Source organism: Cyprinus carpio, chromosome A13, assembly GCF_018340385.1.
Source record: "Cyprinus carpio isolate SPL01 chromosome A13, ASM1834038v1, whole genome shotgun sequence".
Lineage (NCBI taxonomy): Eukaryota > Metazoa > Chordata > Actinopteri > Cypriniformes > Cyprinidae > Cyprinus > Cyprinus carpio.
The window spans coordinates 17,895,006-17,909,279 of record NC_056584.1 but is presented as its reverse complement, the minus strand read 5'-3'; the positions used below and the strand labels follow the sequence as shown (position 1 = coordinate 17,909,279).

The 14,274-nt window shown below is 35.9% G+C and overlaps 2 protein-coding genes across 5 annotated transcripts in view; one reads left to right on the top strand and one right to left on the bottom strand.

The window, feature by feature from the left end:
- Positions 1-134: 134 nt before the first annotated feature.
- On the bottom strand, positions 135-8,918 carry LOC109045406 (palmitoyltransferase AKR1-like). Its single transcript, XM_042769129.1, has 10 exons — positions 8,571-8,918; positions 4,953-5,088; positions 4,708-4,818; positions 4,433-4,565; positions 3,789-3,967; positions 3,356-3,429; positions 3,105-3,267; positions 2,917-2,999; positions 2,637-2,827; positions 135-2,089 (listed from the first exon to the last, which is right to left on the bottom strand). The coding sequence occupies exons 1-10, from the start codon at positions 8,674-8,676 to the stop codon at positions 1,637-1,639; spliced, it is 1,629 nt and encodes a 542-aa protein (XP_042625063.1). The 5' UTR covers positions 8,677-8,918; the 3' UTR covers positions 135-1,636.
- Positions 8,919-9,431: 513 nt separating this feature from the next.
- LOC109109392 (WD repeat- and FYVE domain-containing protein 4-like) overlaps positions 9,432-14,274 on the top strand; it is a 46,799-nt gene continuing 41,956 nt past the window's right edge. Inside the window, exons 1-6 of one of the 4 annotated variants that reach the window (XM_042769119.1) lie at positions 9,432-9,685; positions 10,722-10,967; positions 12,648-12,759; positions 13,109-13,215; positions 13,538-13,690; positions 13,932-14,121. In XM_042769119.1, the coding sequence (XP_042625053.1) occupies positions 9,665-9,685; positions 10,722-10,967; positions 12,648-12,759; positions 13,109-13,215; positions 13,538-13,690; positions 13,932-14,121 (829 nt within the window). In that variant the 5' untranslated portion in view covers positions 9,432-9,664. Of the gene's footprint in view, positions 9,686-10,129; positions 10,397-10,721; positions 10,968-12,647; positions 12,760-13,108; positions 13,216-13,537; positions 13,691-13,931; positions 14,122-14,274 lie in introns of those variants that run through there. The other 3 variants (XM_042769118.1, XM_042769117.1, XM_042769116.1) reach the window with 3 other exon arrangements.

Below are 14,274 nucleotides of genomic sequence, written 5' to 3'. Positions count from 1 at the left end.
GCTAATGCAGAAGTGAAAACAGCAGTGCAGTGTGCAAGTGCCTCTTATTATGGCCGTATATGTCATTTAGTTGAATGTTTTCCTACACTTATTAGTACTGATTAAACAAATGCAATAAATGAAAACCAACAATATCAAGTCAAGATTTATTGTTGCTCTTTTCCAGAGTGGTATGTATAACAACAGTATTACTTTATGGAGTCGAGCCAAGGGCAGTGTAAAATGTGTGATTGCCCTGGCAAAGTCATGTAATATTAGGTGTAAATACCGATACAGGAGGAAAATCTGGGTGTCTCAAAATGTAATTCAGACTCCAAGTAAAATATTCATTAAAATACAATTCATCCAGGCCGAGTCTAGCATGGGACCAAATAAACTAGCAATTAGACTGAATTATCATTTAATTTAATAATAGATATAGAGGGAATGAAGATGAGCACATGATGCACTGATTCACTGTGAAAGACTGAAGAGTTTTCAACTGATAGGGAAACAAATGCCTCATACAGATCAAGAGGTTGTCTAAGAAAATACAACAAATGGCTTGAACCAAACCCTAGTCTTGGATGTCTCATGAATAACCTTGAATGTAAGACTGAATAAGCTATCTTGCATTTGCAGGACTTTGCCACAATAGTATAAAAATGCCTTTACTCATTGCCATGTCACTTAGACCAATGATATAGGTCTGCAGATCCCCCACCCTGCATGGTATCACTGCAGAAAAATCAATGGAAAATTAGCAGCAGACTACACAGGCCTCGCAGATGATTGATGATGGACACCCATCTTAAAAGCAGGGCTGAGAATGCAGTATGAGAGGCTTCACAATCCTAATGCTTAAATTAATGTTACAAAACAAATGTTTTAATCTTTATTTTGTAGAATAACAAAATCAAATACTTCATCCCAATATAATATGCTAATAAATGACTGGACATCCATTTCCATCCTTTACAAATTTATTTTTTACTACAAAAAATGAAATAAAATCAAACTATAAATTTACACGCAAAGACATTTATTAAAAATGTTTCTTATAAAAAAAAAAAAATACAGATACAGTTTTGGGAAGGCAAGGCAGCAGTGACCTTTGTTTATGTAAAGTGCTATTTTGAATATTTATAATTTAGGTAATGTCATTTTTTGTGTTTATTTTTACAAGCTATGGGAGTCTCAAATTAACAATCTTAAATTCAGGGAATATTCCCTGTAAATTAAGGCTGGAATGCACTATACAGTTTTTAGACTCTGAACAGTTTTTAACACAATATGCATCACACACTTGCTGACATTGTAAATGGTTACCCCCCCCCCAAAAAAATCACTAAACGACTAAGGATCGCATTGACTTTCAGGTTGTTCCAAACATAACTCTCGCCGAAACATGCACCTCTTTGATAGGAGGTACATGAGAAATGAAAACAATGTATGGTCTAAAATCAGCGCAAAATATCGATCATGTTTGATATCCTTTGAATGGATAAAATCATAGTCTGAAGCTAGAAAATCTGAATCTGAGCCCATCATACACTACGGGACTGTGAATTATGTAACAGAAGTTATATATTCAAGCCTTTACAAACAAAAATATGAGACTAAAACATGATGTTGCTTGGAATTTCAAAATGCCTCTCTATACTGAAAGACTGTTGTGCTCCTGTCTTCTCCCTTCAAGCAAAAAAGTGAGGATTGTTCCCAATCGTTGTCTTTTAGAAGGCCCTTTGTTGTCGTACCGCCTAAAATAGGTGGTGGTTCCCATGGAAATGGCATCAAGCTGCTCAACTAGCAACCATCCCACCCAGATCAGAGAGAATATATTGAGCAGAGTCAGCAGGAGCACTGAGGCCTCTCTTCCCGCCAATGAGCCCCAGTCAGACATCTGCAAGCCTGAGAGTTTAAGGGAGAGGTAGTACACGGCACTGAGGATGAAGATGAGGTGAGACATTACCATAGATATGATGAAGAGGATGAAGATGCGATGGTTGTTCCGTCCCACACATTGATTGAGGAAGAGGCAGTGGTGGTCATAGTCTTGGATGCACATGTCACACAAACGGCAGTGTTTACAGTTGTCCACTTGGATCAACTGAAAGAAAATAGCTTGTGCAGTTTTGAAATTTTATAATAATAATAATAATAATAATAATAATAATAAATTTTTAAAATATGTAATATTTATACGTGGGGATTTAACTATACAAAATGGTTGGTTCAACCATACACATATTTAATGCTGTGAATAAATTAACTTCTCAAATCTCAACTTCTCAATCTCAAAATATGTCAGCAAACAGTTTGAGACCCAGTACTGATTATTATAATTATATTTTATAATTTTTATTATTAAAAATATATATATTATTATTTTTACCAAACAGATTAGGATCCAGTTCTGATTATTTTTTTTATTATTTAAAATAAAAAAAATTATTTATTATAAAACATTATTATTTTTATTCATTAAAAATATTGATTTAATTATTATTTTAAACAACAATATTAAATAATATATTAATAAAAAAATTAAATTTGATTTAACCATCCAAAAATAGTTACAACCCTCTAAAGAAAACCATTTTGATCAAGTCAATTTTAAATGTTAATCAGAAAAACGATTCAGACCCAGTGCTCACCTCACAGTAAATACAGAATCTGTCCGGGCTCTTTCCGGCTTCTATTAAGTCTCCTATGCTGGAAAACTGGGAATCAGTGTCAGCTTCTTTGAGTTGTCCTGGGTTCTGATTTAGAACTTTCCAAAAAAGTCCAACGAGCACACAAAAATGGACAAGTGAAAAATTGAAGAGGGTGTAAGCTGGCCAAAAACGTGAGCTGTCAAGGAATAATTTACAAAACAACCAAAAGATTTCAACTTTTGAAAGAGGTTAAATGACATAAGCTATTTGCAAAGGATATTAGGTAAAAATTTATAGAGAAAGCAAGCTGCGGAATGAATTACACCCGCAGTCAGTGTTCCCAAGTACACAGGGTTTGGTAACCTAAAGTCCAAATTTAAAAAGAGTAAAAAAAGTCATCATTCAATCATCATCATCCTTTATATTATTAGTGATAAGCAATGCAATTTCCAATCACAACCCTCTAACCTTTGAAAGCTGCTCAGTCTATGATATTGAGAAAGAATGACTTTTGCCAAACAGGGGAAAAGCACTGCAGAGAGGATAGCGCCATATTCCCCAACAGCTGCAGCTATAATGAGAACCACAGCCCCGCTGAGAGACGGCACCAGCAGCATCCAAATGTACATGACTGCAGAACAGACCATTTCACAAATAAACATTACAGCCGATGAATATCATTATACAACAAATCCAAAGGAAAAAAAAAACAATGATACCATATGAGTCCTTAGGAATCAGATCTTTTGGTTGTTGACTGAAATGTGTCAAAATCCTGGAGAGCTGCTGATGTCTACAGAAATATTAGAGAAAAAAAGCAGATATAATCTTAGGGTTCACAATTTAAACTTCCAAAGTAACAGTAATCACAAATAGAAAATACAATACTGCATGACTTCCCCGGTTTTCTTTAAATGTGCCCTACTTAAAGCTATAGATTAATTGCAGTAAAGATCAAGTAAAGTATTATTTAAGACTCCTGGTTTGACCATGTAATTTTTTATTTTTTTAATGCAATGAATTTCATAAAATGTATACAAATATCCTAGCCTGCGATAACTCTGGGTAGCATAAATCATTAAATAAAATGTTAAAATTTTAAAATTATATGTTTTTTTTTAGCCTTTACATTTTCATTGATTCTCAACAGACCTAAATGTATTCCCTTGATTACAGAGGTCTAGAGGTGTGAGGCCAGTGTGGTTTTTCATGTGTAAAATGTGGAGCCCGGCACTCTTCAACAGTAGCCAGCACACCTCAATCATGCCTTTCTCTGCAGCCACGTGAAGTGCTGTCGCCCCCTGGTGGTCAACTGCCTCTGGTGTGCATCTCTGGTTAAAGATTTAGAGCAAAAACAACTGAAAATCAGAAAAGCAGCAAATGTCATGCAAGCACTTCATAAACAAGAAATTGATTAAATACATATCTGAACCAATAAACTGTGATCTCTGCCTGTTATTGCACTATAAAAGATTAGCGTTATAGATATGAATATGATGATGCTGCAACAATGCTCATTTTTGGGTGAACTATTCCTTTAAGGAAAATGTAAACCTTCAGAAGAGAAGAACTAACTGATTAATGGCATTGTTTTGATTCTCTCTCTCTCTAGGAATAGTAGAAGTGTAAAGGCTGGTTCTGAAAGTAAAAAATGTAATGAATTTCCACAGTGATAGGAGCAATTTATAGCAATTTTCAAGCATTCTGCATTCTCCTATCAGTGTTTTGGTGTCCATTTTGTCCAGTTGTACCCTGAAAGAGAGCTACAAGCAATGCTGTAAAATAAAAGTGCTTACATTTGCTCTAAGGAGATAGCGGACTACGTCAGAATTGCCTGTGGAAGCTGCCAAATGCAGCGGAGTGACCTTATAGTTATCGGCATCTGTGAAACGGAACATTCCAGTCTCCCAGAGGTACTGCATGGCAATACTGAGAAATAAGAAAGAGAAAAAAACATAGGGGAAAATATATTTGAGCATGCAGTATAAACCAAAAAAAACTATACTAATTATAATTCTTGTTTTTGTTTTAACATTTGACTGCCACTAGTGTAACAGGCCCAGTTACTTACACGCTTCCTCCACCGACTGCATGATGAAGAGATGTTTTCCCTTGCTCATCTACTATGTGTAAGTCTGCACCGTGCTGCATCATTTTGTGCATGATATAAATATTGCCATTTCTGTTAGAATAACAATACAGTACAGTAAGCCCTCTTTATAGGACACTGGTGTTATGATCTTTCAGGAGAAGCAAAGTTTATGATGGATGTTTTAATTAAATTCACAAACATAAGATGGATGAGGTCTCTCGTACCTGCAAGCAAAGTGTAAAGGAGTTTGTCCTGCATCACAGGGAATGTTTGGATCAGCACCGCTGTTCAGCAGAAGCTCAGCCATTGGCCGGTTTCCATGAACAGCAGCAAAGTGGAGGGCTGTGAAACCTCCCCAACCTGGGAAAATCAGAAACGTTTACCACCACTAACCTTGAAACACAAATATCATTGTGCTGGGAAAGGTTTTTGCATATCGTCCCCTTGGAATTATAAGGTTCTATCTGCATTCCGAGTAGTTTTGAGATATTGAGCTGCAAAGTTTTTTTGTTCCATTTGACTGTGTAGATAGAACCTTATTGTTTTTTAAATAAAAAGTCCCATAATGTACACAACATTAAAAAAAATCTATCACATAATGTAAATACATTGACACAGAATAAGAATATGTGAATAACTCAATTTTGACAAAAATGTCAGGTAGAACCTTATAATTCCAAGGGGACGATATTCAAAAGTTGATAATTAACAAAGATATAACATCAGCTTTAAAAGTTTATAGTCAAGTCAAGTCAATTTATTTTTATAGCGCTTTTCACAATACACATATTGTTCCTAAGCAGCTTTACAGTGTTTCATGATGTTAATGCCTAGTTGTCCACATTTAGCAGTCTAGAGCTTAGCGATAGTATACTTGACATTTGATGACGACATAAACAATCAAGCAGTTAAAGGGATACTCCACCCCAAAATGAAAATTGTCATTAATCACTCATCCCATTTCAAACCCGTAAAAGCTCCGTTCCTGTTTGAAACATGATTTAAGATATTTTGGATGAAAACCGGGAGGCCTGTGACTGTCCCATAGACTGCCAAGTAAATAACAGTGTCAAGGTCTATAAAAGGTATGAAAGTGGATGTCAGAATGTTGTTTCTACGTGTATTTAGCTTTGATTTGAAAGAAAACAGCGCATCCTTGTGGTGCAGATGATACAGAAGTGCATATGCAGCATACGGTGATATGGAGAGACACAGAGGAGACTGTTGACAAAGGAATTGTTGAATAAAGTCGTTATTTTTGTATTCTTCGCTTACAAAAAGTGTTCCCATCGCTTCACATAACTCAGATTGCACGTCTGATTGCAGATGGAGTATTCTGACGACTTTCATACCTTTTATGGACCTTGACACTGTTATTTACTTGGCAGTCTATGGGACAGTCACAGGCCTCCCGGTGTTTTATCCAAAATATCTTAAATTGTGTTCTGAACAGGAATGGAGCTTTTATGGGTTTGGAATGACATGGGGGTAAGTGATTAATGACAAAATGTTCATTTTGGGGTGGAGTATCCCTTTAAGAGCAGAACTAGTATTTATTATTCCTAGTATGCAGTATTTGTAACCATTGTAAAGATGGAATTCTTATACTGTATAAAACATGCAAGTATATTAAGATATATTTAAATGTTTCAGCATGTTTTTTTCCAAATGTTTTCTTGGGAATACCTTTTTATATTTATATAAATTGTGTTAGTTTTTTATAATACCCATTTAGTAAACAAAAAGCCAGGTCCTTAATGAGATAATCATCCAGGAAATGACATCATATTTGGAAGGAAACCAGAAAGAAAAAAAAAAGGAAAAAAAAGTGCAGGTATTAGCAAATGATTGGATAAATTCCGTTATGTTTTGTGGTATTATTTGGCTTGTCTAACTTTTATAAAATTTTAGCCAGTTACATTATAGAAAACAATATTGTGTTATTAAAAACATTTCAAAGACGTCAAAATCTACAGTACTTTTTTGTGTGGTATATATAGGTTGAGACCTTTCACGGAAACCTCTCCTGTCTCGTTCTCTTCATAAACCAAATAATTGCAGCACCATAAATTATGAAAGCGGCATTAACTTAGAGTTTAATTTTATTTAACAACATATAATTTTATATGCCAAGCCTGGTCATCCCAGGAGAGTACCCTGACACGTAATTGTACATTTAAATGCTGACTACTAAACACTATCATAACTGTTTAAGCTATCGTGAGCTAGCTAGCGATGCTATCTCGTAAATGACATCAAAATGGTATTCTTGATAATCGATAACTTCATAGTCATGAACTGAATATGTACACAGGGTTGCCAACTTTGGTTCCCTGGCTGGAGTGTGATTAGTTACAGTTCTGCAGTAACTTTACTTTAAAAATTCACTTTTTGTTCATGAAGACCACATTAAAAAATGTGTCAAAAATGCATCTCTTGGTGGAAAACAAAGACTTTTTAAGATGAAAACGACATGAAATTAGCATTATAACCAGTAGATGAAAGCAGAGGTTCACTAATCAGCCTAGTTTTTTCACCTCTTGTTTTTGGATTTATTATAAAATGATTATTGTAACACATTTTAGTACTTTTCTGCCCTGAAGTATAAAGTATAGCAAGTGCAGGAAGTCACAAAGTCTCATGTCATTTAATAAATAAATAATTAAGCACAGACACCAACAGCCTAGGAGGGATAATTATTTAAATACTTAACTAAGTTAACTACAAATTAAACAAGTTAATTATTAATAGTATAACAATTTAAAAAAAAATGCATTAAATATTTTGAAATATTTTTAGATTTAATTTCAATTTTAAAGTTTTATATTTAACTGTAGAAGCTGCTAAATAGACTTGCTGCTGTAGTTTTGTTACTCTGAATTTACTCAGAATCACTGAATGCACAGGTTTATTTTTGACATCGGCTGGTCAGATAGTTCGCTCCGCCATTGCTACAGTTACTATTGTAAATCATAGCAGTGACTTGCAGAATAATTTAGAGGATTCACTCGCTAAATGTTTTACACTCGCGTTCGTCATTCCTGAAACAGTATACGGTAGTATATAGTATACAGTTTGGTCCTCTTAGACAAACAAAACTTTTCTTCAAATTGTGAATGGATTATATAGAGAGATTTTGACAGCTGACTGGAAATGACTGAGCTGGCTTATCTAAAACCAGGAAGTAGACGTGCATATAGTCAATAATTAAGTTATAATTAATATATTTTAAATAAATTATTCAAGCTTGCAGAAAACACTTAAATCACAAATACATTTATAGAGCTCAAAAGGTTAATTCCCTATTAATAATCAATAATTCCCTATTATTAATCATCATTTTAGTCAAAATACAGGTTGCTACAGGTAACGTTAGCTGCAAATGTAAATCCATAATCCATACAAGTGAGTATTTGTGTTTAATTCCCCTTTTTTAATGACCGTGTTGACAATTTCTGTATAGAATTTAGAAGAGAAATTAACTACATGGGTATTACATGGTTAAATGTATGGTATATTTGTCGAAGGCTAGGACACCTTACAAAGTGTAACAGGTATCGGAAACAGCTTGGGAGGAAGAAGCGTGGCTAATGAAACGACAAATGAATCAAAACGTATCGCACATCTAGGTATTTTCTTTAATCGATAATATAGTGGCCATCAATAGATAATAAGCAAACGATAAGTGAGTGAACGAATGGGAAAAAAAACCCCGCTTACATGACGCTCTATTGACCTGAATAGGATCAGGAAGGTAAAAGTGAAATGCTAACGAAGGACAATCTCTGTCATCATATGCCTCTGTGGATCAGTCACAGCCCCCTTTAAAACAGAAAACTCACCTTTTTGTTTCAAAAGACCCCGATCCTGCTGTAATAAATGGGAAACTCGATCGATCTCACCCCGTTGAATGGATTCAAATATACAACTTCCTGAAGACTGCAGCATTCTGCCACCATGATATATTTAAGTTACGCCTTCTTCTGCAGGCTGAAGAAATTCTTGGCCAGCTGTAAAAAATTCATTATAAAAGGATGTCTTAATTGGTTTGGTGCGGCGGAAAAGTCTACATCCACTATAATATTCTCCCGTTAGATGATCATTCATTCGATAAGAGAGCGAATCTGATCATATGTAAATACGCTGTACTGATTTATAGGAAACTGTTTATGTTCAACCCACAGAATCAACGGATGTTTCCTCTAGTGGGCGCTCGGCGGTCAAGGTGTTTTTCATAAAGATAATCGTTTGAAATATGCAAAATATTTAAATGCAAAGACTGGTACTGGTACAAATAAAACCTTACCTCAAAAAAAAAAATTATTATATATATATATATATATAAATATATATATATATATATATATATATATATATCCTCTAATTTCTATGTTTTTAAAATCTCTAAACAGATAAATATCAATTGTACGATAATTTAATCTAGTACATTGTTTAGTCATTAGGTGATTTTCGTTATTCTTATTTTAGAAATATTCTTTATATTTGTTTACAGTTTCCATGGTATCTAGTCGTGTAATATTTTTGTAATCTTAAATTACCACATGATGTCACTATTGCTCAACATCTGACGCATTTTAAATAAAGACCAGAAGGCATAGTTAGACACTATTTGTCTTGTGAAGTGTTAAAACACACACACACACACACACACACATACACACACACACATACACACACACACACACACACACACACACTTGTACAAGAAAGTCCTCCTTCTTCTTTTTCACTAGGAAGTGAGGCACATGATCATGCGCAGCTGATGTTAGAGTTTCATACTGTGCAAAGTTCAGGCAAACAGATTAGGAGGCATGTCTCAGCTGGCCATTCACTGATTGCTGTGACATGGGACACCAGAGGAAAACCTTCTGTCCAGCCATGCGTCTACGTACACAAGCCTTAGCAGAGGTTTGAGATGCCACCCACCAAACAACAGGTATGTGTGGGGTTACAGGCTGACTAAACTAGAGTTTTGCCTGGGGTTCATATTAGTTTGAAAGGCTAATTCACATATCTCTTAACAGACTAATTTTGACAGCTGTTGTTGTGAGGTTGCCTGCTGTCATAATTCAATTGTTTTTCTCATTTAAGTGCATTCAAAGCATTTCTGTTGGTTAGAGACTCAACTTCTAGGAGGGCAACAAGATGAAGATAAAATAAACAAGGAAGCTTGACTGATTCTAATCGGGTACTTAAAGCATGATTTGTTTGCCCTATAATTTGTTTGTATCAGGTTTAACATTTCAGCAAGGCAAGAGAGAAGCGAATAATTATGGAGCATTAAGAATATTTACCGCAGTCTAAGATTTAAATAAAATAACGAGATGACAGTCATGTGCTGTATGAATAAACTGGTGGGAATGTGCAGTGCAAACATGTAATTTCTTCAGGAATGTGAATTGTCCTCCCTGTAGCAAAACAAGCTCCCTTCTTTACATCACAAGATCCCATTAACATGTGAACAGCTGATAGTAAGCTGTGATTGCTTTTTAGTAACAGAAAGAAGGCAGTTGCAGATTTGCCTGAAAGTTTATTGTTAGACGCTTCAGTTTGTACCGACGAAACATGGTGAAATACCGAACGAATGTTTAAAAGAGAACATGCTACCTATCAGGTGCTACCAAAAATATATTGCATTGGTTTAAGGGTAAGTCTAGGGTATGGGTAGGTATGGACATTAAAAAAGCCTCAAACTACATTAATAAGATGCTGGTAGCATAATCTGAGCGGGTAGCATTTATCGCTATCGATTTGTGCTACCTATCTTTTTAATGGGAGTTAGCACAATCTGAGCGGGTAGCACAAATCATTAGAACACTTTGCGGCAACTTCCTACAATTTATTATTTTTTAATTAATTTTTTTTTTCGCTCAGACTTTCAGGTATCAAGTTTCTCTCAGGTGTTCTACAGTAGAAATCCTGGAGCTGTAAAATTAACCCATTGCTTTTTTTATTTATTAACTTTTTTTAAGGAGCCAGTTGGAGAAATGGACAGAATCAATAAGGACAACGGGGAACTTAGTGCGTCAGGGGAGAGTTCAGAGAGCATAGAAGCGGAAACTACCCAAATCCAAAGTCAGACAAATGGGGACCTGAAAGCACATGAGGATCCAGTGGTGCTTCTGAAAGATCAGCTAACTCAGCTGGGTACTATAAGACAACGGTTACCAGAACAAAGAGACCAAGAGCTCAATAGACTTCTGCTTCTGTTCATCCAGGTACAGAAAATCAGTGAGAGGAGTGGAGGAGAACTGATTATTCAATACATTGGCAGTCATTTAAATATGATTAATTGCATATAATATGTTTAGTTTATATACAAATGCATATACATACTGTATATTTTACAAACACATACACAAACACACTACTGGTCATATTTGGGGCTGGTAAGATTTGTTCATTTTTTGAGAGCCCAACGCTGCACATGCACAAACAGCAGGCTTAGTGCTGTTTGTGCATGTGTGGGGATTTACACACGTGTGACTCATTGACTTACAACTCCTGGATTCTTACTGGGATTTAACCATACAGAGAGTAAGGCACCACATCCACCATCTGCTTGAAAAGTCACACAGAAGCAGAGACTGAAGTTGGGAATGCTGAAATATTCACACAGCTTAAAGGGGTCCTATTATGCTCTTTTACAAGGTCTTGATTTTGTTTTGGAACAGGCTCTCATACTAGGTTGTTCGAAAAACACATACTTTTTTCCACGTATTTTACATTGTTACAACACCTCTCTCCCCAGTCTGGCATGAATGGATTGAATAGTTCCTTTATCAAATGAATGCCCACCTTCTGAAATATGAGATGTGCTGTGATTGGTTAGCTGGGCCAGTGTGTGTTGTGATTGACTGCACTCGGCGCCTGTCACGACACGCACACAAATAGGTAGATCCAATTGCAGTGTTTTATTGGGATAATCCAAAACTCATAATCAGCCAGGCAAAGGTCACGATCCAGGTAAGCAGTCCAAAAACAAGAAACATACACATCGGCCAGGAAACACGAAAAACCAGGGTGACATTAAACAAGGACTCCGTAACAATGACAGAAACAACCAGGGTATTTATAGACAGGTGCAAACAATGTAAGTGGGGACAGCTGAATACAATGAACAGTGATGAATACAGACAAGACTTGTGGGAAATGTAGTTCCTGAGGTGGGGTGACGATATGGGGAAGTGAGACCTCTAGTGGACACCCAGGGAACACAAACCAGACACTGTGACAGCGCCTGGTCGGGAAATGTCATGCCCCTTACTATAGCCGCCTGCTGTGAGCTTCAGTGTAAATATTGCATCAAAATCAAATCAATTTGAGCACGATTTAAACCCGGATGATTGTTACCACTCTAAGTTCATCTGCCTTAGGTAAGTTAATGACATAGTCTCTGACATAGCGATAACACTCGTTGCCTTCTCTAGTGCAGCTCAAGCCGGTCGCGTCCCATTCGTCGGTATTTGTGATATCACAGATCCCGGAAAATATGTGTTGTAGTCCAAAGGAGTGGTTTGTTGTAGTTTTTGAAAAGTGATTTCTGTTAAATAAAATATCTCCCTTTGAATTGGACTTTGAGCTTTTTAACTTTGCAGATCTTTTTTTATGCTCAAACAGCAACAGACTAACTAATGTTGAAAAAGTGAAAAAGCATAATATCACCCCTTTAAGGAAATGAAACTTGTGTTGTTATGAAGATGTTCATTTTTGAAAATGTTCAAGTTCGCTTCTGGTTAGATGTTTTTGTTTCTTCTTTGTGATAAGTGCTGTTTATGTTATCCATTTACTATTATCATATTTGCCTTTGAGGGAAACATGTTATAAACATCTCAAACCTATTTTGTGTTCATGCTTAAATATTAGCAGAAATAATTATTCCACTTGCTCTTTATAAGGTCTCAGAGAGCAGCAGTGTCCTTGATGATCTGGAACTCCAGGAGTTGGCGCTGCAGGTTGGAGAAGCTCTTGTCTGTCATATACAGCAACGAGTGGCAGATAAGCCTGCAGGTACCCAAAATAACATTTGCAAAGGTGTAGTTGACAGTGGCATTAGTGAGGTCACTAAAGGCCAACAAAAAAGCAAGCTTAGAGGTTCTGTTGGTGTTTGAAGGGAAGTTGCTCACTTCTTTATTTCACAAACATGCGGCAAAATAAGTTGCATGATAATGTTGACCATACTTTCTGTTGTCTGTGTGATGCATTTGTTCTCATTTCTTTTTATAGTATTTATTTAAATTATTATTAAAAATGTTGGTGTGGAAGGAACTGAAAACCTTACTTATCTGTTGTATGCTGATCTAAGATCAAATGATTTAAATTTTGCTGTCTGTTGTTTTTATGGCTTTGTTTAAAATAGAGGAAGCCCGATATGAATTGGAGCAGTTGTTTCAGAGGTCAGAGGTCAGAAGCAACCAAGGATGGCTTCTGCTCAAATCAATATCTCTTTTGTCTAACAGAGACTCCGTAAGTTTTACTATTAAATCTATAATATATTAATACAATCAGCTCCATAATTACATTGCTAGTGTTTAGTTAATAACTACGCATTTTTAAAAGTTTAGTTAAAGAGCATTTTACTTATGATTGCTAAATAAAAAAATGATTCCATTCAGCATAAAAATAATAATTATTTTCTTCTAGAAAATACCTTTTTCTTGCTATGGTTTTATTATACAATTCAGTGTTCTAGATGTCCTACAGTAGATCTGTCATTGAAAGCATTCCTCTGTTTGACAGAGGAAAATCCAGTCTAGTCATGTTTTGACGTTCTTTTGTTTTTTGACAGGAGGTTGGCGTCATGATCAAGACAGGTCTACCGGCTGCGTTAGTCAAGTGTCTGTACCTGTTTGTAGCTTTGCCTCCCCGAAAAGAGAGCTTTGTCTCTCGGAATGATGTTGAAGAGGAAGTCAAATGCTCTTTTCAGGACACTCTTATTCAGGTTTTTACATTTTTTATTTTATATTGTGAATCAGTTACACCACAAATGCTCAACTTGTGTATCAAAATGGGATACTGCTTCCCCATTAGCACTTCCAGTTTCAGAAGGAAAGATGCAAAAATTATTCATTTCTTACAGTGTATGACCATGTATACAAAGTTTGCATACATATCTAAATCATCTAATGCATTGGTGTCAAACTAAGAGAAAAATGTCTCTTTAAACCTTCATCTCTGCTTAGGTTATGTTGCAGCTGTGCAGGCATGTGTGTTTTGTGGAGGTTCTGTTGGAGACCCAGGAGCTTTCAAGTGTGATCATCTCTCTCACACTGCTGTGGGATCAGTGCAGCCCCTCATGGAGACAGAAGGCGTCTTGTGTGCTCAGAGCGGTGTCTGCTGCTCAAGCTCACAACACTGTACCTGCACTGCAAGGTCAACAACTACACACACAAGCTCCAGCCCTTTCATTGTCCAACTAAATGTATCTTATATCAGAGCGTTCTTATCAGGATATTAGTTTATTGGTGCACAAGTATATTGGTGTAGTAAGTGTACTGTAGGTAATATCTAATCAGTCAACAAAAT